General features: G+C 48.3%; 1 protein-coding gene and 1 long non-coding RNA gene across 2 annotated transcripts; both read right to left on the reverse strand.

The window, feature by feature from the left end:
• Positions 1–1,708: 1,708 nt before the first annotated feature.
• LOC125622391 (uncharacterized) lies at positions 1,709–7,535 on the reverse strand. Its single transcript, XR_007352721.2, has 5 exons — positions 7,458–7,535; positions 6,996–7,038; positions 5,535–5,598; positions 3,207–3,286; positions 1,709–1,976 (listed from the first exon to the last, which is right to left on the reverse strand). It is a non-coding gene; the product is annotated as an uncharacterized LOC125622391 (long non-coding RNA).
• A 1,138-nt stretch (positions 7,536–8,673) lies between these two features.
• On the reverse strand, positions 8,674–19,776 carry LOC125622457 (uncharacterized). The gene is made up of 8 exons (XM_048820557.2): positions 19,295–19,776; positions 18,585–18,648; positions 17,659–17,722; positions 14,507–14,592; positions 11,919–12,095; positions 10,200–10,253; positions 9,350–9,520; positions 8,674–8,766 (listed from the first exon to the last, which is right to left on the reverse strand). The coding sequence occupies exons 1-8, from the start codon at positions 19,468–19,470 to the stop codon at positions 8,674–8,676; spliced, it is 885 nt and encodes a 294-aa protein (XP_048676514.1). The 5' UTR covers positions 19,471–19,776.
• Between the last annotated feature and the right edge of the window lie 2,325 nt (positions 19,777–22,101).

Here is a 22,101-nt window from a genome sequence, read left to right on the forward strand (position 1 = left end):
TGCACATAACTATTAATGTCGTGTGTGTGTGTGTGTATATGTACAACCTATATGTACTGGACAACAAAGGCCAGCAGATGGAATTAATTGTGTGACAAAGTTCCAAGCCTGTATTGGTGGGTCCCGCGCTTCTAGGCGGATTCAGTGGCCTTGGACACTCGATAAGACCCCAATGTGACCTCCCTTTCTTGCTGTAGCAGTAAGCATCACAGCCTCTTGAGTTACTTTCATCACAGGCCAGTATGAGAGATGGGAAGGGGGAATACCCTGCAGTCTCTGTTGCTCCGTAGAGCTCAGTGGGCGCAGTTCAGCCTCCTGCCTGGATTGAGTCCTGCTTCCCCTCTCAAGGGGATCTCTGCAGAGTATGGCGGGAGGGGGAGAACCCAGGCCCAACCTCTACTCCAGGTTCCGGCCCAGGGAAGTAGCTGTTGGCGGCTTTCCCTTCACCACTGACGCTGCTTTGATTCCCTGGGCCACTTCCCCATGGTCCCCTTTTCCCAGCTTCGCCCTTACCTCAGGATTCAGCAAGGCTTCCTCTCCTCTAGATCCTTTCACCTGGGCTCTCCCCAGAGAGCCAGAAAGGAGAGCTTTTAAGCAGTGTGAGTGAGACTTTAATTGATCCCAGCTGTCTCTATTAGCCTAACAGCCCTACTGACCCTTTGCCAGTTAATTGGGCTCAGGTGCCGACATTAGCCTAACGACCTCAAGTGGTTAATTGGCATCAGGTGTCTTGATTGGCCTGGAGTAGCCTTTGTTTGGCTATCCAGGGAATAGGGAACTGCTCATTTTGAGGCTGATATACCTGCCTTTCACTACGAGCAAAAGCATCCCAGGAGCCGTGCACGATGCCATTCTCGAAGATCTGATCTTCCCTAGAGAAATTGTGGGCAAGAGAATCCGCGTGAAACTAGACGGCAGCAGATTCATAAAGGTCCATTTGGACAAAGCAGAACAGAATAATGTTGAACACAAGGTGGAAACATTTTCAGGTGTCTACAAGAAGCTCACTGGCGAAGATGTTATTTTTGAGTTCCCAGAATTCCAGCTGTAAAGTGCAAGAATGACTGAATAAACAGTTTAATTATTCATTAAAAAAAAATACTCTCTTTTATCCTTCTGGTCTGAGTCCATCACATTACTAATACACAAATCTTATGTGGGGGTGGGGAGCAGTATGAATTATCAAATGGGGGGAGGGATTGCTCAGTGGTTTGAGCATTGGCCTGCTAAACGAAGGGTTGTGGGTTCAATCCTTGAGGGGACCATTTAGGGATCTGGGGCAAAAATCAGGGATCGGTCCTGCTTTGAGCAGGAGGTTGGACTAGATGACCTCCTGAGGTCCCTTCCAACCCTGATATTCTATGATTCAATGAATCCTGCAGTGGGGTGAAATGAACACGGCACACAGGCTAAGGAGAATGATTTATTAACACAGTAACCAAAGGAAAGTAATATAACAATAACCACAATGTCCCAAACCCTCCCTGAAACTCATCACTCAAGACAGATTTGATTTGAAAAATAGCAAATCCAATAGTATTGTAAAGTAACAAGGAGACTATCAGATCTACTGCAGGTTTCAGAGTAACAGCCGTGTTAGTCTGTATTCGCAAAAAGAACAGGAGGACTTGTGGCACCTTAGAGACTAACCAATTTATTTGAGCATGAGCTCACGAAAGCTCATGCTCAAATAAATTGGTTAGTCTCTAAGGTGCCACAAGTACTCCTTTTCTTTTTGAGATCTACTGCAGTTCTTCAACTGAAATTCCATAGCAGATGGGGCAATTTTTCCCCCAGAGTAAAAAGCCTGAATCAAAATTTTGGAAAAAAAAAAAAAAAAAAAAACAACCCATGAATTAAACCTCCTCATTTGTGCCGCTGTTTCTTCCTCTCTCCTCAGTGTCAGAGGGGCGTCGGCACCACACTCGCCTGGCACATCACCCTTTATGGAGCTTGTTATGGCACACAAGACAGCGCTAGAACAACAAAGGAGAAATTCTCAGCTCATGTCCAAAGGATGGACTCTTCCACCCAGTGAGTTCCTTCCCAGCTGTTCAATGAAGTGGGTTGCACAGTAACGGGTTTAGTATCAGAGCAATGTGGTGAGAGAGTTGGAAACATTTAACCCGATTAGGGTCAGATGCGACTATTGGAAAGAAAGCAATTTGAGAGAGTTAAGAATTCAGTGATTTTTATGAAGACTTTTAAGAAGGAGAATAAAATTTTCGTTTTACCAAGTATGCACCTTTCACAGTCCTGGAATTCCAAAGCAAAATACTTTACAAAACTGAATTTGTAGTTAATACTGCAGCTTTTAAAGGAAATGCAGCAGTCACCAACTCATGTCTACTCAGGCAAAGGGTTGTTTTGTTTTGTATTGTTTCATATTCTCTGTGTGTATATAAAGTCTGCTGCAGTTTCCACGGTATGCATCTGATGAAGTGAGCTGTAGCTCACGAAAGCTCATGCTCAAATAAATTGGTTAGTCTCTAAGGTGCCACAAGTCCTCCTTTTCTTCAGGCAAAGGGGTTGATTTTTTCAGTTGTGTTAGCTTAATACAATTGAAGAGTCCTCTTAACACCCATATCAATGCAAGCTAGCACCTTTGAAGTCACATTAGATGCTCATTTAGTAGCCTATGTGTGAGACTACATTATGACACAACCAGCTAACATGCCTTCTACGAGGTTACCCTGCATGTTCATGGGTGTTATGGCCAGTCAGAAAATCAGCATTTCCAAGATGTGGTTTCCAGGCATGCAATTTTCTGTTCTCTGCCAGATTCACATGCAAGTGGTAGATTTCACATACAAAGCAGATGGTGTGAAAAGTCTCTCTCGCTTGCATTTTCACGCAGAAAGCAGCAGGTAAAATGTACTGTACATGCAAAGCTGGCTGGGTGGAGATCCCTTTAAAATATGGCTGCTACAATGTTGTAGTATATCTCTGTGGACAATAAGAGCCAGACTGGCATGTGGAATCATTTGGGAATTCTCCCAGTGCAAAAATGCCCAGGGCCAGCTATCGCTTAGGGGCAGGAGATGGCTTTCTAAAACATATGAGAGCTGCAAATCTTCAAGTGTACATTTTTTGTAACCTGATATTTTTTTTAAAGAAACCTCCCTATTGCAGATGCTGCAGAGGAGTATCAAGGGGCAGTGATATGGTGCCGAAAGAACAGATTTCACACCTCTCAGAAGCCTTACCTTAGAAGGGTGGCAATGGGCAATGCTGGGCTTCAATCCTGGTGCTTTAAATATTGGGATTTTTCCTAAGTGGAGATAAACTGAAACAAACAAACACATCTTTCAGCACTCTCAGCCTGCAAGGAGCCAGATGCAGAATTTCACGTATCTGCCAAGTTTAATCATCATAGCATTGAGCACTGGGAGACAATATAATTGTTGGGTGGGAGTGATCAGCAAAGCTTTATGGTGGATGGAACAGGTCTTTCAGGTTTGCAGGAGCCATATGCATTTACAGTGCTATAGATAATGTTAGACAAGAGAAATGCACCCTTTGCTTGGTTCTCACTCAGATCAGATTGGTGACTGCCCATGCTATGAGCAGGGTAAATCTCCTGGAAAACCTGGCACATTTTCCTTTGGACTTATGGGGTTCTCAAAGTGAATTCGGGCTTCATCCTACTAGTCTCCTTGTGCTGGCTTCACTGGGAGATCCAGGTGGGCAGAGAGAGCTCGCAGGATCAGGGGCCCAGAGATCAACCACATTTGCCCTGTCACTTAAATCTATCCCACACAACACCAAGGTGGGTCAGAGATTTTGGTATTCTAGTTGAAGGATACCTACGGCTCTGTGTTTGGGAGAGAAGAACCCAACCCCATGGCAGAAAGGAAGCTAGGCTGGTACAGCTGAGTGCCCTCCATCCAGGGAACGCGGATGTGTGGCCTCCAGCCAGGACATGTATTTAGACACTGTACCTGGGTTTTTCAATTCAGTTTTTCCACCTCGCTGATGGGCTCCATTTTTCACCCTATTTTCTCGTTTTTTCCCATCCTGCCCTTTTCCACAGCTTCTCAGTGAAACATGAACTCCATTTCTGCAAATGGGCCCAGTCAGACCCCAACACGGCATCTGAACAACCCCCAGCCTCAGTTGTTTGACATCCAGACCCAGGTGCCAGGGTTGTGGCTTTAGCCCATCTCCACCAGTACTGAACTAGGCAAGGGGACTTTGCCCATCCCTCTGTTGCACACTGGGTTGATTGGAACCTAAATGTGACAAGTGAGCCACAAGGAAAACCCAGCACATCTTTTCCACTTGCTTCCATGGGCTTTCTTCAAAACCCCGCAACCTGGGACATGGCTTTGCATCTCTGCTATGGGACCACTTTGCTGCTGCTACAGATCTGGGCAGCAAGCAATCTGCTGCCTAGCACATGGAACAGGCGAGCAGTGGTCCAGTGTTTGTACAGGGATTATGGCTCTCTGGAAGCGCCTAGAGATCCACTGCCCAGAGGCATATAAGAAGGCTGCCTCTCAAAGGCACAAAATCAGAGAAGCTACTAATCATGAACACTCTAACTAGGGTTTTGTAATGAGTGAACGTACCAGGATATATAACCGCAGGGTGTTCCCAGGGCGGTTAGTGAACTTGTATACAGTTTGCAAACTCAAACTAGCTTAGAGGACAAAAAACCACACCCATCCTTAGAAGGAGGCGGATCAAGACGTGATTTGAAGAACCAGCTTCTAGGCCCAAATTAAAGGGGCACTCATGTGTGTTCCTGATTTGGTGCATGCATCTGGTCTTAAACAAATAGAAATCAGGCATGTGCCAAAGTGAACTTTGGAAAATTTGGGCCTCAGTGTTTGGTACTATACACACCCCATTATTAAATATTTATACTGCAGAAGCGCCCAAGGGACACAACCAGGCCCAGGTGCCAGGCAGTGTACAAACGTCATAAATGATACTCCCTGCCCCAAGAGCTTGCAGCTAAACGATAAAACATAACTAGTGGACATGATAAAGAGACGCTCAAGGCAGGACCTATGGAGGGGGGAGGGGACAGAATCCAGAATTCATGTACAGATGCAGTAAGCAGCCCATTATGCCGCAGCTTCGTTACTGGTTTAGTGCTTGGGTTTCTGTTGGTCGGAGGAAGCTGTCTGGGAGAGGAAAGCTTTAGAGGGAATTTCAGTAAACAGACTGCAGGAGCCTTTACATTTCTCGAGTGGCTTTCCTGTGTGATTTTGGGCTCTCTCTCTCTCGGACAGCCCTGTCAAAGGGAATTCTCAAGATAGTGGGCAAGTGAGAAGGGAATTTCACTCCCATAAATGCCCTTTTTTAAAAAAAACAAAGAGTCTCCATTTCATAACTCCTTTTCTTACAGTCACCATCTAATGAAGGCAGCAGCATGTGTCCTGCCTACCTACCTTAGGAAGACAGGGAGAGCCTTTTGCAAATTAATGCATGAGGCATTTGTGATCACTTAACCGCCGCACACAGAGATGTAGACTACGTACTTGGCAGACAAGAAATCACTGAAGAAAACATCTAACCAGACTTACAGTTGATCTCCTTTAGTATAATTTTCTGGATGAAAGCTCTCAGGGGCTCATGAAAACGTACAATCTGAAACACAGAGATGACTTAGTAAGTACATCAACAACATGAAACTTCTACAGATGTCACCCAAACGATCTCGCAGCAACTGGATTTCAGCTGGGCCTGGAAGAACATCAATATATTTGTTTTCTAGAAGTGCAGTTAACAGATCCATTTAAGCTTCTGTGAGCACTTCAGATCCATGCCCCTGTCCCTCGACTGGCTCCCAATCAGATTCAGATGCCAGTTTAAGGCCTCAGTCCTAACCTTCAAAGCAACTAATGGATCAAAGCCCCAGCTCTGTTACAGACCAAATTTCCATCTATGAACCACAAAGACATTTGCACCCCACTGGGACAATGGAGATCACAAAGCTGAGGTCAAAGCATGTGTCAAGGAGTTCCACTTGTGGAATAAGTTTCCAGAGATGAAGCTAATCCAGAATGATACTCACAGCAGAATGACACACTCAGCATTGATCCCCCTCTTCTACCCACACACCTCCCAAAACACCTACCCCCAGCACAGTCTTTTACCCCAAAAAGGAAGACGTGCCAGTGACTCCAGGAAGTCCCGTAGAGATTTTGCTATTGCTATTAATTTTACATGAAAGGTGCTCAGATGCTACAGTGACAGGCAGCAGTATAAAATGCCAAGACACAGTGATCCATTGACCTAAGCCATGCTGGGTTCGTACATTTTTCAAAGGAGAAAGAATCGTTTGATGCGTGGGAGCAGCAATGACTTGTCCAGTATTCTAATGCCCATCCTCCCCAGCCAGGGCCAATATCCCTCTTCCTTTCCCTTCCAGAGGGCACTTTCTGCCCTCAAAGCCACAGAGCCCAGGCACGCTTATGCAGTGCTATTTCCCATCAGACAGAGGATACAACCATTCAAAATTCCAGTCAGAGCTTTCATAAAATCATTTAAAGCCTTTTGTTCTGGATGCAAAAATGCCAAGCTGCCCCACTAGGTAGCTGGAATAGCAAAACATGGGTCTTCTGAGCAAAATAAAATGGTACAAGACTATGTAAGAAACCTGCAGTGGGTGGTTACTCCCCACCACCTTCCAACAAAAATCTTCATTTAAGGCAACAATAATAAAGTTTGGTAAGAACATAGTGTTCATTGAGCCATAGATACAGGCCCCTGGGGCCATGGGTGGCAGAGAATAACTGGAGCACACAGAACCCTAGCCGTGCCCTCTTCCTTGCTCCCCCATGCCCTATATTGGTGACTACAATAGAGCGCTCTCCCCATCTCTGAGCTATGAGCAGCCGCCGCGTATTCTGGCGTTCCCCCGGGGGCCAATATTCTGCTGGAATGATGTAAAGGAGCTGTGGAGAATCAGGCTCCTGATTTCGAACAAATGTTTGTTTCTGCTTCCTAGCATACCACAGACATTAATACAAGCAAGGACTTACCTTGACGGGGCCCACGGCTGAGGAAAGAAGCTTGAAATGCAAACTGTGGAAAAAAGAAACCGGCTCAGACTTACCAATCACAAAATCATTAGCCCATAGTTTAGGTCCCCAAATATCTAAAAACCTAAAATCCAGGTGGTAAGGGAGCCACATTGCTCTCTTCATTGCCTATCACTTCTGTTCAGGATCCTATTGTTTAAGAAAAAAGAAAAGGAGGACTTGTGGCACCTTAGAGACTAACCCATTTATTTGAGCATGAGTTTTCGTGAGCTACAGCTCACTTCATATCCGATGAAGTGAGCTGTAGCTCACGAAAGCTCATGCTCAAATAAATGGGTTAGTCTCTAAGGTGCCACAAGTCCTCCTTTTCTTTTTGCGGATACAGACTAACACAGCTGCTACTCTGAAACCTATTGTTTAAGATGAACACATTCTGGATAAAATACTTGGAAGACTTGATACCTGTCCAGGGATGCAGTGAATTGAACCTTCCCTTCAACCAGCTGAAGAGTGGCAACCAAGCCGAGTTTCTGCAAGGAGGAAACGAGGCAGCAAATCAGCTGATCTGAGTGTCAGCACCTGAGCTCTGAGAACAGACCATCAGCTGCAGAATACAGCAGAGACACTTCCTCTCTGCTTGGGTTAAGTTACTCAGAGAAAGGAAACCAACAATCAGAGGTGAAAGTAAGCCGGTACGGTGTACTGGCAAGAGCCCGTACACCGTGCCGGGCCAGACCGGCTTCCCCAGGCTGGTGCTTTAAACGGCACTGGGCTCCCCGCAGTGGCCGGAGCCCCGGGCCCTTTAAAGAGCCACCTGAGCCCCGCTGCCGGAGCCCCTGGGGTAGCAGCGGCAGGGCTCCAGCCGCGCTTTAAAGGGCGAGGGGCTCCAGCCGTTGTGGGGAGCCCTGGGCCCTTTAAAGCACCCCTCAACCCCCGCTGCTGGAGCCCTGGGGCTCCCCGCAGCGGCCAGAGCCCCAAGCCCCTTAAAGAGCCACCAGAGCCCTGCTGCCGGAGCCCCTGGGGTAGCAGTGGCAGGGCTCCGACGGTGATTTAAAAGGCCCGGAGCTCAGCTGCAGTAGCAGCAGCCGGAGCCCGGGGCCCTTTAAATTGTCCCTGAGCCCCGGGGCTCCCAGCTGCCTCTGCAGCTGGTAGCTCCAGGGGTGATTTAAAGGCCCACGGGCTCCCAGCCGCAGCCAGAGCCCTGGGGCCTTTAAATCCTGATTTAAAGGGCCCGGGTATGTAAAGGCCCCACCTCTTCCGGTCGAGGCCACACCCTCCTGCTCAGGACTCCGGAGTACCGGTAAGTCCTTTAAGTTACTTTCACTCCTGCCAACAATGGTCACTGTGAATTCACTGCTACCAGGCAAACACTCAGAAGCGTAAGCAAAAGCCTTCTCTTGCCACCTCGTTATTACTTTCATCAAGGGGCAGAAAGGGAAAATCAAGTGGCCCAAGATCTTTCCCACAACCCAAGACACTCCCACATTCCCAGGGTAGCTGGGTAATTCTGCTGCATTGATCAGGGAGGGGATAGTTTAAAATGCTTTCCTGGCACTTCAATGTCAACACCCTATTGAGCAGCACGGAGGCAGTTAGCTCCTCTCAGAACGGTTGGGCCAAGAGGCCCCCATGGATTCTGTCAGACCATGCAGTCAGATGGCACCAGCTCTGCGTCAGGTCACAGTCTGCCCACGTTCGGAAGGCCTGGTTGGCGGCCGGAAAGGGCACACTCCTCTGTTTTAATGACACACAAGCTTGGATTCCGCAGGACCTGACGGAGCCGCGAGAAACATGCTGCTTCCGCCAAGTCCTGAGTCCCAGCTCAGTCCACCCGCACACCACGGGCACAAAGTGCCACGGACAAGGTCTCATTTCCTCCTGGGATACTGGCCCCTCCTGAGCCAGACTCTGTCTAACTGCAGGGTTCAAATCTCAGCTCTCGCAGCATGATGGATTTGCCCTGGGACTGTGTATGAAGTTTAAAGCTGGAAAGCAATAACATTTCATTCACAAGGATGGGACAATGCTCTGGAAGCTGGACTGTGGTTATTCCATATGGCCTGGAGCAGAGTGCATTCTTCAGAGGCTCTTCCTAACCAGAGCTGGGGTCTCCTGAAAACCATCGCTCGATGCTCAGCTTTCACAGTTATTAGCAAGATGCTGCTCCTCCAGCTGCAGAATCACTCGCGTCACAGACCCAGAGCACCTACGCATCTATGTGAATGTGACATTTTGCTGTAAACGCAAACCCATCCGCCGGCCTCCGCGTACAGAAAGCCAGTATCCACTGGGCAGCAGCTCCTCCATTTTTCACCCTTTGAGATGAAATCTGAGCTTTCTATCTTAGTACTTACTGCTTTCAAAGCAATGAGGAGCACAGGTTTCTTGGTTCCTTTTTTATCCATTATCTCCAGGCTGAGAGTGAGATTCATGGCACACAGGTTCACATCCAGACTGACCGTCAGAGGTTTGACTAGTTTGGTAACGATGAGCAGTGAAGAAGAGATTGGAGTGCAGTTTGGGCACTGTAAGGACAGAGGGGCCAGGGACTAGATTTAACCAGAAAAACACACACAACAAGATTGATGTGGGCCCTCCTGTGGACCTTGGAGAGGAAAGACAAGGAAACGACAGGCGACAGCAAGGGCATGATGAGCTATTCTGAGCCCCTGCAGTAGGTGGAGCAGTAAATGCTGTGTAATCCCCAGAGACACACCAGCAAATGCAGATTTTGACTGCCCTGCTTGTGTGATCTCAGAAGTCACATCAGCCCCAACACCTCACTGGGATGGAGATTCGTGTAATCTTACGCCCTCTTCGCCCCCATTTTCTATTGACAAACACTGCCTCCTCTCCCGACTGGCTGTTTCTTTCCAACAAAGATGAGCCAATTTTCTTCAAGAGCTTGCAGCTTTCCATTTCAGCAGTCAGGGCCCAGGCTGCAGTAGGACAATACTCCCCTCTCTCTGGAGGGGCTGCTTTTTTCTCAGAGGGTGCAAGACCATCAGTCCATGCAGCTAGGACAAAAAAAACCAAACAGCAGCACCGGGAGCAAGAGCCAAGGCCCCAGGTGCCACGGCCCCTATGCGGTCCGGCACGGAATCAACACTTCAGCCACCAGCAAGGTCTGTTGTGCAGTGGGATAAGTAATGTGACATTCGGTCCGACAGAGAAATGATCAGTGTGTGACTGAGGGGAACTCACCTTGGAAACAATCAGTTCAGAGAGGATCAGCTCCAGGGAGAGAGTGTCAAGAAACTGAAACAAAAATGAATGCGACAAGGTGGGTGAGAACACGTCAGTCACTGGACCAGCGTTTGCTGGCGAGAGACAAGCTTTCAGGCTGCATGGTGCTCTTCTTCACGTCATGCTCTGCGTAAGCTCCATAGCTGGTCTCTCTCACCAACAAAACTTAGCCCAATAAAATATATCACCTCCCCCACCATCCCGCTCTGATACCCTAGGCCCATCACAGCTACCCCAACATTGCATACAAAAATTAATAGCCAGCTGGAAGCGTCGGGTTTTGCAGCACCTTCCCCGGCACTGGGTCTCCTCCTCCTCCTCCTTCAGGGGGAAGACCACTCCACCCACATGAAGCCCCAGTGAATGGGTATTTTTGTTTTGTGTTTTAACAGGTGAAGTGTGCAGGTGCTGCAGAGGACACAACCGGTGCTGGGGTGACGAGACTTGTGGCTCTGTGCCCCAGGGCTGCCTCTGAACATGGAGTGCACAGTCACCCCAGCTCCAAAGAGCGTTTGAGTACCAGCTGGTTTGAACTAGAGGGAACCAGGGTACATTTTAAATCAACCGCGGCTCATGTACAGTTTGACCTCATCTTGTCAGACTTCGCAGGAAGGTTCTTCTTTGCCATCACAGGCAGTGTGGTGAGTTTTGGAACCAACCTATTTTCCCAGTCACACCTGCTGAGGTTTGGAGCAAGTGAACATAGGATTTAGCTGAACAGATCTCTGTCCTTGTTCCCACTAAGCTCTGCGTATTGCACTGAGTTTCAAGGATGGAAACCCCACCTGGCAGAGTCAGTAAAGGTCTTCAGTGCTATTTGGCTCTTCTCCATAGGCTTTTTTTTTTTTATTATTCTAACCATATTCTGTAGGTTCTTCCCCCTAGCCCAGGCTTTCTATGGCTTTTAATTAACAAAATCCAACCCGTTTCAGGTGAACGAAGAACAAACAGCTGCATCAGTAAGGACATAGCTTTGCACAGAGATCTCCAAACCTCACAGAAGCAGCACCATACCTGATCCGGCTCCAGGCCTAGAAAGCTGGAGATTAGACCATTTCAGCATTTGCATAAAACATGCATATTTAATGAACCCGCACTGCCTCGTTTGCATATATTCAGCCTCTTGCCTGTACTCCCAACTTAATCCTCCCTGGTCTTCCCTTGAATTCCCCCTTTAATTTTCCCATTCGTACCTCCTCTCCCTGGCTGACCTCCCCTTCCCTCCCTTGGCTTTCCCCTTTGTCTATGCCCCATGCCTCTGGTTCTCTCCAACTCCCTTTATACTCTACCCCCCAAAAACCTTTCATTCAGAGATCCTGCTTCAAGCACGTTCTCGAACCAGCAGTGGCCACACCACTATAGCTAGAGTGACTGCAATGCAGTCCCACTCTACCCATTATCCCACCCAGCACTCTAGCCTGGTCTCTAAGGGTATGTCTACTTGCAGCATGAAGTGAGTCTCCCAGCCCCAGCAGACGGACATATGGCTATGATCTAACACACGTCTTTCTGTAAAGTTCCCCCTGCTGGGCCAATGAAAACAGGAGATAAGCAGGTGCTTAGGAAAGGACTCCTAAAATCAGGAGCCTCTCGGGCTGATCCAGGAGGCTGAAGCGTTTGGTGGAGGACCCTGACTCCACAGTAATGCCCTGACATTCCAGTGACGGCATCGCTCACCGTTTGAGGGGTACAAAAGAAGGAATGAGGTTTCTTGAAGACTGTGTAGGAGAGGACAGAAGTGATGACGTTCTCTCCTATGGCCTCAGATGTATAATTCATTTCTGGCAGTATCACAAAGTCCTCCGAAAGGGGTGGAATGGGGATCTTCTTCCCATTGTCGGCCAGGTATTCCATCTGAAAGCAGAGATCAGAAAAGCCACTTAACACAATGAAAAGCCCCTTAATTGTGACTCTAAAATAATTATTCTAACTGGCAAAGGCACAAAATGAGGGACAAAGAAATTACTCATGCAGTATTGAGGGGAGGGATTCATGCCTCCTGTGCATATAACACTCTCCGTAGCCTCAGGTCACGATCCTTCAGCACTGACATGAATAATTTCCAGCAATAGAAGTGGCAGGTGTGGGCACCAAATCTGTGCAGAGAGGAGCAAAGCCCCTCAAAGTGTGGGTCCTTTGGGAGGTGTGCCCTTGGCATACGGAGCAGAACGAGGGGATTCACCCTCCACCCTATGATCCAAAATCACTTGCCAGAAACCTGATTCACCTTTGCTAGTAAGGGAGGTACAAATTCCACAACCATGAGCCAGTGGAGGCCACTGCAGGAGGATGAGACACCCCCCCTTCCCCCCTCCAGGAGAGCAAAGTGTGTGACTGGGAGTTCGGCTGTAAATTGCAGTTCAGACTGTATGGGGGAGGGGATTGAAACTATGACCTTGGGATGGAAAAGCATGGGCCTCTACTGCCTGAACTCGAAGACCCAGGTCAGACTCATACACCTCTATGTGGCCCGGGCAGGAGAGGGGGACAGAGAGTCACCATGCGTAAGTGTGGGTTACAAGAGAGATGGCCATCGACCATGCCAAGTCCTGTATGGTTGGTTAAACCACGTCATCTGGCCTTGCAATCTATGAATCCATAAGGGACCATTGTGATAATCTATTCTGGCCTCCTGCATCGCACAGGGCCGGATCATTTCACCTACTGTTTTCTGCCTGGATGCCCATAACTTTTGGTTGAGCTACAGCACCTCTTAGAAAGACACCCAACCGAACATAAAGACTTCAAGTGACGAAGCATCGGCTACATCCCTTGGGAACCGGTTCCAGTGGTTAAGTATCCTCGCTGTTAACAAAATGTGCATTATCTCCTATCTACATAACTGTGAGCCGTGAATCGATTAGGTTTCTTTATCTGCAGAGCAACCCTCTCACTTTCACTCTGCTGGGCTGCCGTGGATTTGAGGATGGACTCTGCTGAGGAGGGGGAAGGTTGCTGGGTCTTAACGAGGAGCGGAAAGCCCTTGCTGTAAGAACGGGGCAGTTGGGCCAAGTCACCCTGCACTGTACAGGTTTCCTCACACAACCAATTAAATTGTTGCATACAAATTAGCTGCAGAGTGAGGGTGGGGATGGTGTGAGTGATCGAGTGATCTCTGCTGCCACAATGGTTTAGGTCTCTAGGTATGGCACAGATACCTGCCTTTCTGTCACATGGGTGTCATTTGTAAAGTCAAAATGGCTTAGAACTTAAAAATTGGATGGTTACAGACTGCAAAACCCAGGGACGAGTGAACCTGGTGACATTCTGAACAAAAAGCTCGCACAGTGGTTTCCATCGGTTTACACTGACTCTCGCATTCTCAGGCTTCAGCGTGACATGCAGAGTGACAACGCTGGATCCTTATATAATTAGTACAGTATTGGTGTCAGGAAGCTACCAAGTCACTCAGCAGGTCCAAGGCTGTTCTTCGCTTTTTCTCCTGCTCAGTCTTTGGCCCCCTTCACGCCAGCTGACATCAGGAAACAAAAAAATTGCTGACAAAGGAAGCCCGTTACCATAGTCCAGTGACAAGAACCTAGCAACAGGACAAGCCTCTTGCTTCTGTCGCTAAGTGGGTCTTTTATTTCACATCTTTATCCTGCCTCTTCAATTCCACTGAGTAATAAACTCATTGAGCCTGACTCTGCTCTGCTGACTCTCACTGAGTAGCACTTACTCACGGGAATTGCCCCATTGCTAGAGATCACATAATTCATTCAAGAAAAACAGTGGGAAAGCATAGGGCCCTGATCCTGCAAAGACGTATGGAGGCACTTAGCTTTATGCACTGGGAGGAGTTAAGGAAGTGAAAAGAACGAGGAGTCCTTGTGGCACCTTAGAAATGAACAAATTTATTTGGGCATAAGCTTTCGTGGCCTAAAACCCACTTCATCAGATGCATGCAGTGGAAAATACCGTAGGAAGATATATATCTTTACACAGAGAACATGAGAAAATGGTTGCCATACCAACTCTAACAAGACTAATCAATTAAGGTGGGCTATTAAGTCTTTTCAGGATCAGGGTCTAGATGAATAAGTGCTAACTGACATGAATAAGGGCAGCAGAATGGATCCCTATGTGAGACTGTGGCTATGCTGACAGCTGACGAGTTACCCTGAGGTTTTTCTGTCACTCATTTCTCTGACCAACATCACAGAAGGTAAGAAAGCTCTGACACCTTTCAGAGTTTCAGGGCTGATCCAGCGTAAGAAAGTTGTGAAATCTCAGTCTCAGACATTACCTAGAGTCTACACACTTACCTGTACAGGAATTTCAATGAACCGGTTATTTACTTTTGGAGTTTGAGCCACATACAAGAGCTTTCCCTTCTCAAATGGGAATACACCTGCGTGGAAAGGAAAAAAGTTTACAACATGAACCAGAAACATGGAGGAGAATCACTGCACATGGAAGATGCACAATGTTGAGCTGGGATTTCAGCAAAACTCCAGATAAATTTAAAGATAGGAGGTTGGTTCCAATCAATGGAACATCATCTCCAATAAACTTGTCAGAATTAGATATCAGTGACACCGAGACACAAGAACCCCCTCTTCCAAGAGAGAGTCACCTTGTTCTCATGCCCAGAACTGAGAGAACATGCATCACAGAGTCATTTTCAAACACAGGTAAAGATGCATTCCATGCCCAAAGAGCATGTGATTGAAGTTAGACAAAGCAGAAAACCAGACAAGCCAAGACACTGGTCAATGACTGAGGCAAGGGAGGCTGAGACGATAATTTGGGACAAAAAGCAGTATATAAATACATGTTATCTTCAAGCCCCTACATACTCTGCCACAAGCTGGACCTAAGCTCTGCAGCAAGGAGGTTGGATTGTGACGCAGTTTAGTGAAAAGTCTATGGCAGCTTGTGATAATTCTGTGAAAGCCTGTGTATCTTAAACTGAAATGTGAGGCTGAGAAGTCAAGTCACAACAGCAGGCCCTGTGTCATGTATTAGGTAGTTACTGAATTCAGTTTGTTTTATGATTTTCCTGCATATTCAGGTTTTGATATGTTGTCGATTATTGTCTTTAAGGCAACCACCCACTGAGATGAACGGGGCTGTTCAAAGCTCTCAGAGAGATTGTTTCAGGATGGCTGTAGACTCAGGCAGACACCACGGTAATGGTTACACTTGGTCACATGTTCAAGGTTCTCTCTACAAATATGAAGGATAGAAACTAGATTGTTCTCCCTGTGAGCTGAAGATTCTGGAGTCTAGTTCTGCTGCAAGGGATGAATTCCACAGACTCCCGAGATACTCTGGGCCCTCATTACTATTCCAGTCAAACTGGAAAGGACTCCATTCAGTCTTGTGACAAAATGCGGCCTCCCCCACCAACACAGCCCCCCACCCATCCCTGAACAAAGCAGAGACATGACCACTCCACCAGACAACGTGGGAAGGCTGTGCAGACCGCGCTCAGATCCGGTAATGCCTCTCCGAGGCAACATTAAGGACAGCGAGGGGGGGACTCCATATAGGCCCCTAGTCTAGCTTTACTACACCCGATAGACCTTAGAAGCTGCAGCGGAGCGGCTGGGCACATGTGCACGCTGCAGCTCGGTGTAAATTCCAGCCGGAGGAGACATACCTGCTGTAACTCGCATCACGCTAGCGTGTTAGGAATAGCAGCGTGGCTGCAGCCGTGGGAGCAGCAAAAGGAGGCGTCTGCCCCAAACACAGACCTGTCCGAGAGCACAGGTACATACACGGGGCAGCGAGCCCTTCTGCTGCTCATGCCGCCATGGCTACGCTTCTATTTTTAGCATGTGAGCTGGATGGGAGCCAGCGTGGGTCAGTCTCCTCGCGCTGGAATTTACGCCTTCCAGCTCCAGTGCAGACAGACCTTGAACTGTAGAGAGGGGAGGATCCTGTCCTGCCCCACACCCCCCCGAAACGCTTCTTGTATTCCCTGACAAAAGCTCCTTTACTCTTACTTTCCACCAGGCTGGTGCCGTGTTTAGGAAAAGGGTCAGCAAGTAACATTCACGTATGAATATTGGTGACATCACAGCAGAATGGTCGGAAGCTTTCCCAATCCATCACTAGCTTCGAACGCTTGGCAGCTGACCTCCCAGCGATGTGCCGCACGCCATCTGTCCGTCTCCTTGCTGGCCATCCCCTACAACCATGATCTGTTGTGATGGGCTGGTCACCCCACACTAGCCCGGGAAGCGTTCGTGTGGCTCAGCATGGACTAAGTAATCTGATAGGCCACACCTGAGGGAGGATTAGGCTGATAAACAATCCCTGACTGAGGATGGGAGCCCAGCTGAGCAGGAGCAAGCGGGGCATGGAGGGCAGAAAGGGGCTGCAGCATGGGAGCCAGCAGTCACTGTCTCGGCTTAGAGAGGGAAAGGAGGAGACCAGGGGAGAGGAGACGCCCTGGGATCCTGCTCTGAAGGAAGGGTTTACCCAGAAGGTGGCAGAGCAGAAGTCTGATGGGGTGGAGTAGGAACCGGCTCAGGGAAACAGCAGCAAGGTTGGGGACAGTGCAGACTTTGGCAGCTGATTTGAGGGTCCCTGAGCTGGAACCCAGAGTAGTGGGCAGGCCTGGGTTCCCCTGCCAGCCCCTGGGGAAGTGGCATTGCCTTGGATTGGACAGCTGCTGGAAACGATACCCAGTCAGCCAGTCCAGGGCGACTCTGATACCCCAGAAGGGGGAAAACCCAGTGACTGGCCAGAGGGCCCAGCCACAAAGAGGGAGCACGCTGCAACTGCTGAAAAGGAGAGGGGCTGCAGCATGAGCAAGACACAGGACGGGGGATCAGACCGGGCGGAGCTATTCCTCAGATGCAGCCACAAGGAGGAGCCCAAGCCGTGAGCAGAGAACCCAGGACACCTGGGACCATTCCTTCCAAGGCAGCTTTTCTCACAGTTATTTCCAGATCTGCGCTTGAGGAGGCCAAAGTTTGTGCCTGTCACTTTCCGACAAAAGGGTCTGCTTCTCTCCAGTAACCTTTCTAACATAAGCACGTGTCTGCTTTTTCATCCAGGACACACGCAGAAGCCTTCACCAGCACCACACCTCAAAGGAGGCAGTAGGACAGTATTCCTTTGAGAAGTCTGTAAGCTCTCTAGCTGTGCTCACTGGGCTCTGTTCTAGGAACTGCCACCCCGAGCAGCAGTGTGTATACGCAGGTAGGCTTTGCATGCTGTGTATGTTCAGTAAACAGTGTTATTTGGACCCTACTATGCTCATGTGGTTGCCTCGTATTCTGTTTGTTGTGTAAAAACAAAAGATACAACAGCTGCGGTCGTCTTACTCAAAGGCAGCAACGCCAGGAGCAGGTCTCTACACATGTAGAGCTTCTGGATGGGCTGGCAAAAGCCCAGAGCTTCCTGCATGGAGTTTACTGGACACAGAAAGAAAACCCAAAGGAAGATAATCCGTGGCACTTACAGTTAATATCATTCAGCATCTTTGAATGCCCGAAGGAAATACAAGCTGAAAGTATTGTAGGGGTCTGTAACACAAAGCAAGAGACCCAGTCAGGGAGGAGGAAATCGCTGCAATGGTCTGGGTGACTTTCACAAACAGGAGTATTTTTGTCCCTGAGATTTGTACGGAGGTTAGTGAAATCTTAGGATAGGATTTTATTTTATTTTTCTTAAGGAGGCAAGTAGGGGTTGGAGCCACACAACATTGCCTAGCATCATTATCATTGGGGACAGGGGTTCTGATACTCATTGAGCTCTGCACTGTGCTCAAGGCATGGAGGGGAAATCCCCCGGGGAGCTTACAGCCTCAGTGTTAACAAAGACCTTCCCACCCTTTACCCAGGAAGGGGAATAACTGGTTACAGGAATGTGTTTGCCATCTCACACCAAGGGCTGGTATGAGAGCTGCCATCCTGGTCCACAGTGAGGATTAGAAGCATGAGTCTCTACAGCTCGAGCTACAGAGCCCGGTTTTGTAACCGGGGGTGTGATGGCCTCACCCCCGCTACAGATCGGGCACACGGGAAGATGTCTAACACACACCAACCACCGGGTGACGCTAGAGCGAACCTCTGAGCCTGGAGTAAGAGGAAGCAACATCCTAAAACCGTCTCTGCTCCAGAGGGAGACGTAACCTACTGCAGTCCTCACAAAGGCGGCAGTACAGCTGACTGCTCCGGGCCAGCGACTGGGGTGGAGGTCACAGCCAATGCTCTGCCCCAACAGCTCACAGTGGGGGGTCAGGGAGGTAGGAGAGGAGTCCTGCAAAGCCTCTCCCCTCCCTCGCCATGCCTGGACTAGCCATCCAGAGGCGCTGGGGAGGCATGCTTTACACCATCCTTACTCCTCCACACGCGAGCAACTGGCAGGGTTGGGTAGGAAACTTACCTTGACTTGTAACGCCAGTACGATGTTGTTCCCTAGGCTGGCTGTCACGCTCGCACGGATATCGCTGCATGCAAAATTACAGAGAGTAAACCAACAAAACCCAAAACTGGCATCACGAGAGAAATGAGAGACACACGATCAGCATGGAACAGTCCAAGGCACAGTTCACGTTTTTAAACGGTGCCTAAATGGGACCCTCCTTCAGGATAGAAAAGGTTGGAGTTCTGATGAGTTTGGGGCACTTACTGTAGACAGAGAACAAATAACTGGACAGCTCTAATTTCAGTCCTGTCCTCTGGCCAGCTGAGTTTTGTGAATTAAAGCTTAATCCATCAAGATTGTATTCTGTAGCCATTCCACTGTGTGCCAGGATCCTGGTTCTGCAGAGTCAATTATTTATCGTGTTTATTATGGGAGTGTCTAGAGGCTAACTGAGAACAGGCCCCGTTGTATTAGGCACTGCACAAGCACAGAATAAGAGAGAGTCCCCATTCCAAAGAGCTCCCACACGAATCTAAATCAATGGCACTGTGATATACTGGATCATGTGGGAATCTATTTCTCTGGCTACTTGAACTCAACAGAATTCAGCCATTCTGCTGATAAAGACTGATGTAAGACGTAAAGATGCTAGGTAGGAAATGGAAACGTATCCAGTGACGAGTGAAAGGGTGATATTGACAGACCCAGCCCAGAATACCGGCACTCACAGCACGTTGATACTGATGTCCTTGAGAACCACAGCACACTGGCAATCCCTGACGACAACGCTGGTGGTAAGTGGCAAATACTTAGGCAGCAGAACAAGAGCACTACAGTCTACGTGCATGTTGATGGTGGTCAGGCCAGATAAGAGGACAGACCAGCTGCAGAGACAAACACACATTAAACGGACAGACACTCACACACAGCACGGCAACCCTGTGATCTGCTCCGGGTAAATGGAGGCTTGTTTCCAAATACAGGGTGTGTACATTGAGCAAAACCCAGTTTCCTTCCATCCCTGCCACCGCTACTGCTCTTCCCACCAATCAACTCACTCACTGTCCACCCCTCAAGGGCTCCTCGGATTGCATTCTGCGCAGTCATAACCCAGGGCCAGATTCTGACACCCTGACTCGCAGTGCATATTACCTCACCGCCGTGGGTACCCCCCCGATAGCAGGGGGAACAGTCCATGTGAGCAAGGATGGCAGAATCTGGTCCTAAAGAGTGCAAGTATTCTGTGTGTAGATTTGCTTTGCAGTGAGGATGGTAGTAAATACTTTGATCCCCCTGAGAGGATTCCACCCCTGGTTTTCCTTTAGACAATGTAGGGGACATTGTTTATAGGCTCCAGGCCGTGGCATTGTTGAGTTAGTGCACGCTGGCTCAAATCCACATTTACAGGAAATCACAAGTGGTCAGTGGAGAAATTAGAGACAAATGACATAGGCTATTTAGTCCATCGTCTGAGATCATGGCAGGATTGTTCCCAGCGGCGGATTCACCAGTGCTTTCAGGGATCCGGGTTTAAATGACTCATGAAATGGGGCCTCCACTCCAGTCCTTGGGAGCCTATCCCCAAATCTTACAAACCTGGTCTAGCCAGTCCAGAAGGAGAAGGAGAAAGACAACCATCTGAGAAAGCTCAAGCCGCAAGCCAAAGGGAGCGAGAGACACACAGGAAACAGGGAGAAGCTGGCGGCCAAGGGAGCAAGAGACACAGGAAATGGGGAGAAGCTGGCCAGCCAGCTCTGCAGATCAGAGACCTGCTTTAAATTGACTCCTGTCATGGAGAGATTCTGAAATGTTAAAAAAATAAATATTACCAGGCAAAAAATCTGAATCTGGAGCTAAAGTTGAGAGCGGGGAGTGGGAGTCACTATAGAAGTAAAAAGGAAGCGAATGTTGTAGGTTTTTTTAAACACAAACATTAGAAAGTGAGATATTCAAAGTTAAATTCCCATGTTAAAAAAACAAATGACCATTCTGAAGTATGGACATTTATTTTTGCCCACACAGCCAGAGTGTGACCTCCGATATCACTGTTCAGACAACCTCCGGAAGCTTGGATCCAATGCTCACAGCAAACACGAAGCAGGGGCATTTCAGCGGTGACTCCCCAAAGTACGCATGCAGTTTACTAGACTACCCTACTCTTACCTTTAGAGTAATGACAGACTGCTGTCCCACTGAAGGGAAAAGCTACACTTGTCTAAATCACAGACTCATGCGATTCCTGGCTTCTTTAGGACCATATGGTCAATGGAAATATGCATTTGGCCACTTTGTGCTGAACAAAAAGCATCCTGGGAACATCTCCTCTCCATGATCGCTAAAGGGACCCGGGCTTCCAATAAAAGCGTGGTTAGACACTAAGTACTGAATCAACAGTGCACATTTCCAAGGCCCAGGACCTGCACATTAAGAGGTTAGTGTAGTGATGAAAGGAAGAAACCTGCCTGAAGCCAATGCCTTAAAATACACAGGTGCTGACTCTCATGTGGGAAATGCATGAATCCTTTCAAATACCTAGAATTTCTGCAGCCTTCCAAAATTTCATTCCAGGCCCACTTCTGTTTAATCACATCTTACATACCCGGCATGCTGGCTAAAAGATGGGAGGCTGGAAAGAGCACAGAGGAAGATATAAGGTTACCAGGTGACTGTGGCATCCTTCTGACTGGTGGCCTGTTCTCAGCAGAGTCCTAGTTCAAAGACTACAATTCCCAGTAGCCACTGACGCTGCAGTATCCGAGAGCAAAGGGACCAGAAGTACCATACGTCATGAGACCTCCCACTGCCCTATTAGTGACCTGCAGAGCCACCAAATGGGCAGGGCACAGAGGTTGAGGGGGTTTGGGTTAAAGCCATTTGTTATTAGAGAGTCTAGTATCTTCAATTTTTTTTTTTTTTTTTTTTCTCTTTGTCTGATGTTCTCTGAGCCTTGTGGGCTACAGGGTCTGAGTCTCACCAAGTTTTCATCATGGAGAGGGATCCCAGGTGCAGAATTTTAATTTTTGCAAAGTTTTCTGAAGCAACATGATGTTTCCTGCCTCCCCACCCCCATCCACCCAGACAGCTTCCCTCATTCAATTCCCTTCTACCATGGAAACGAACTAAAAAAGAGTCTAGCTCCACTCACCAAGTGCCAAGGATTTTGAGTTTAGCAGAAAATCCCACCTTGACCCCAACTCCAGGAACGTACTCGGATTTCACTGGGAGCACAATGGCTTTAGCAACATGCAACCTGCAAAATGAAATCAGAGTGGATCAGAAAGGAAACTAGGCCCAGATGTTCAGGGAGGCTGCTTCAGAGCCCCGCTCATAAATATTATCTGCTGACCTGACCAAGAACACCCCGTAACACAGTGACTAGGGCGAAAAGTTTTAAGGGAGTCGTCTTTCTCCTCCTCTTCCCTCCCACCCCCAGCTCTAGTCCTGGTTGAAGAGTGGGGCCTCTACACACTACCATGATACAGATACAGAATATTAATAGTGCAGAAGCCTTGGTTCTATTTTTCGTTACTCACCC

The sequence above is a fragment of the Caretta caretta genome, chromosome 13 (genome assembly GCF_965140235.1).
Source record: "Caretta caretta isolate rCarCar2 chromosome 13, rCarCar1.hap1, whole genome shotgun sequence".
Lineage (NCBI taxonomy): Eukaryota > Metazoa > Chordata > Testudines > Cheloniidae > Caretta > Caretta caretta.

Excerpts from the sequence above, each read along its gene's own strand:
- LOC125622457 (XM_048820557.2), bottom strand. The coding sequence starts at position 19,470 with ATGTGTGTTTGTCTCTGCAGCTGGTCTGTCCTCTTATCTGGCCTGACC. Across the intron at positions 10,254-11,918 it reads TCTTTTGTACCCCTCAAACG|TTTCTTGACACTCTCTCCCT; the intron begins GTGAGCGATGCC and ends TTTTTGTTTCAG. Across the intron at positions 8,767-9,349 it reads TCCTCATTGCTTTGAAAGCA|GTCCTGCGGAATCCAAGCTT; the intron begins GTAAGTACTAAG and ends CGGCTCCGTCAG.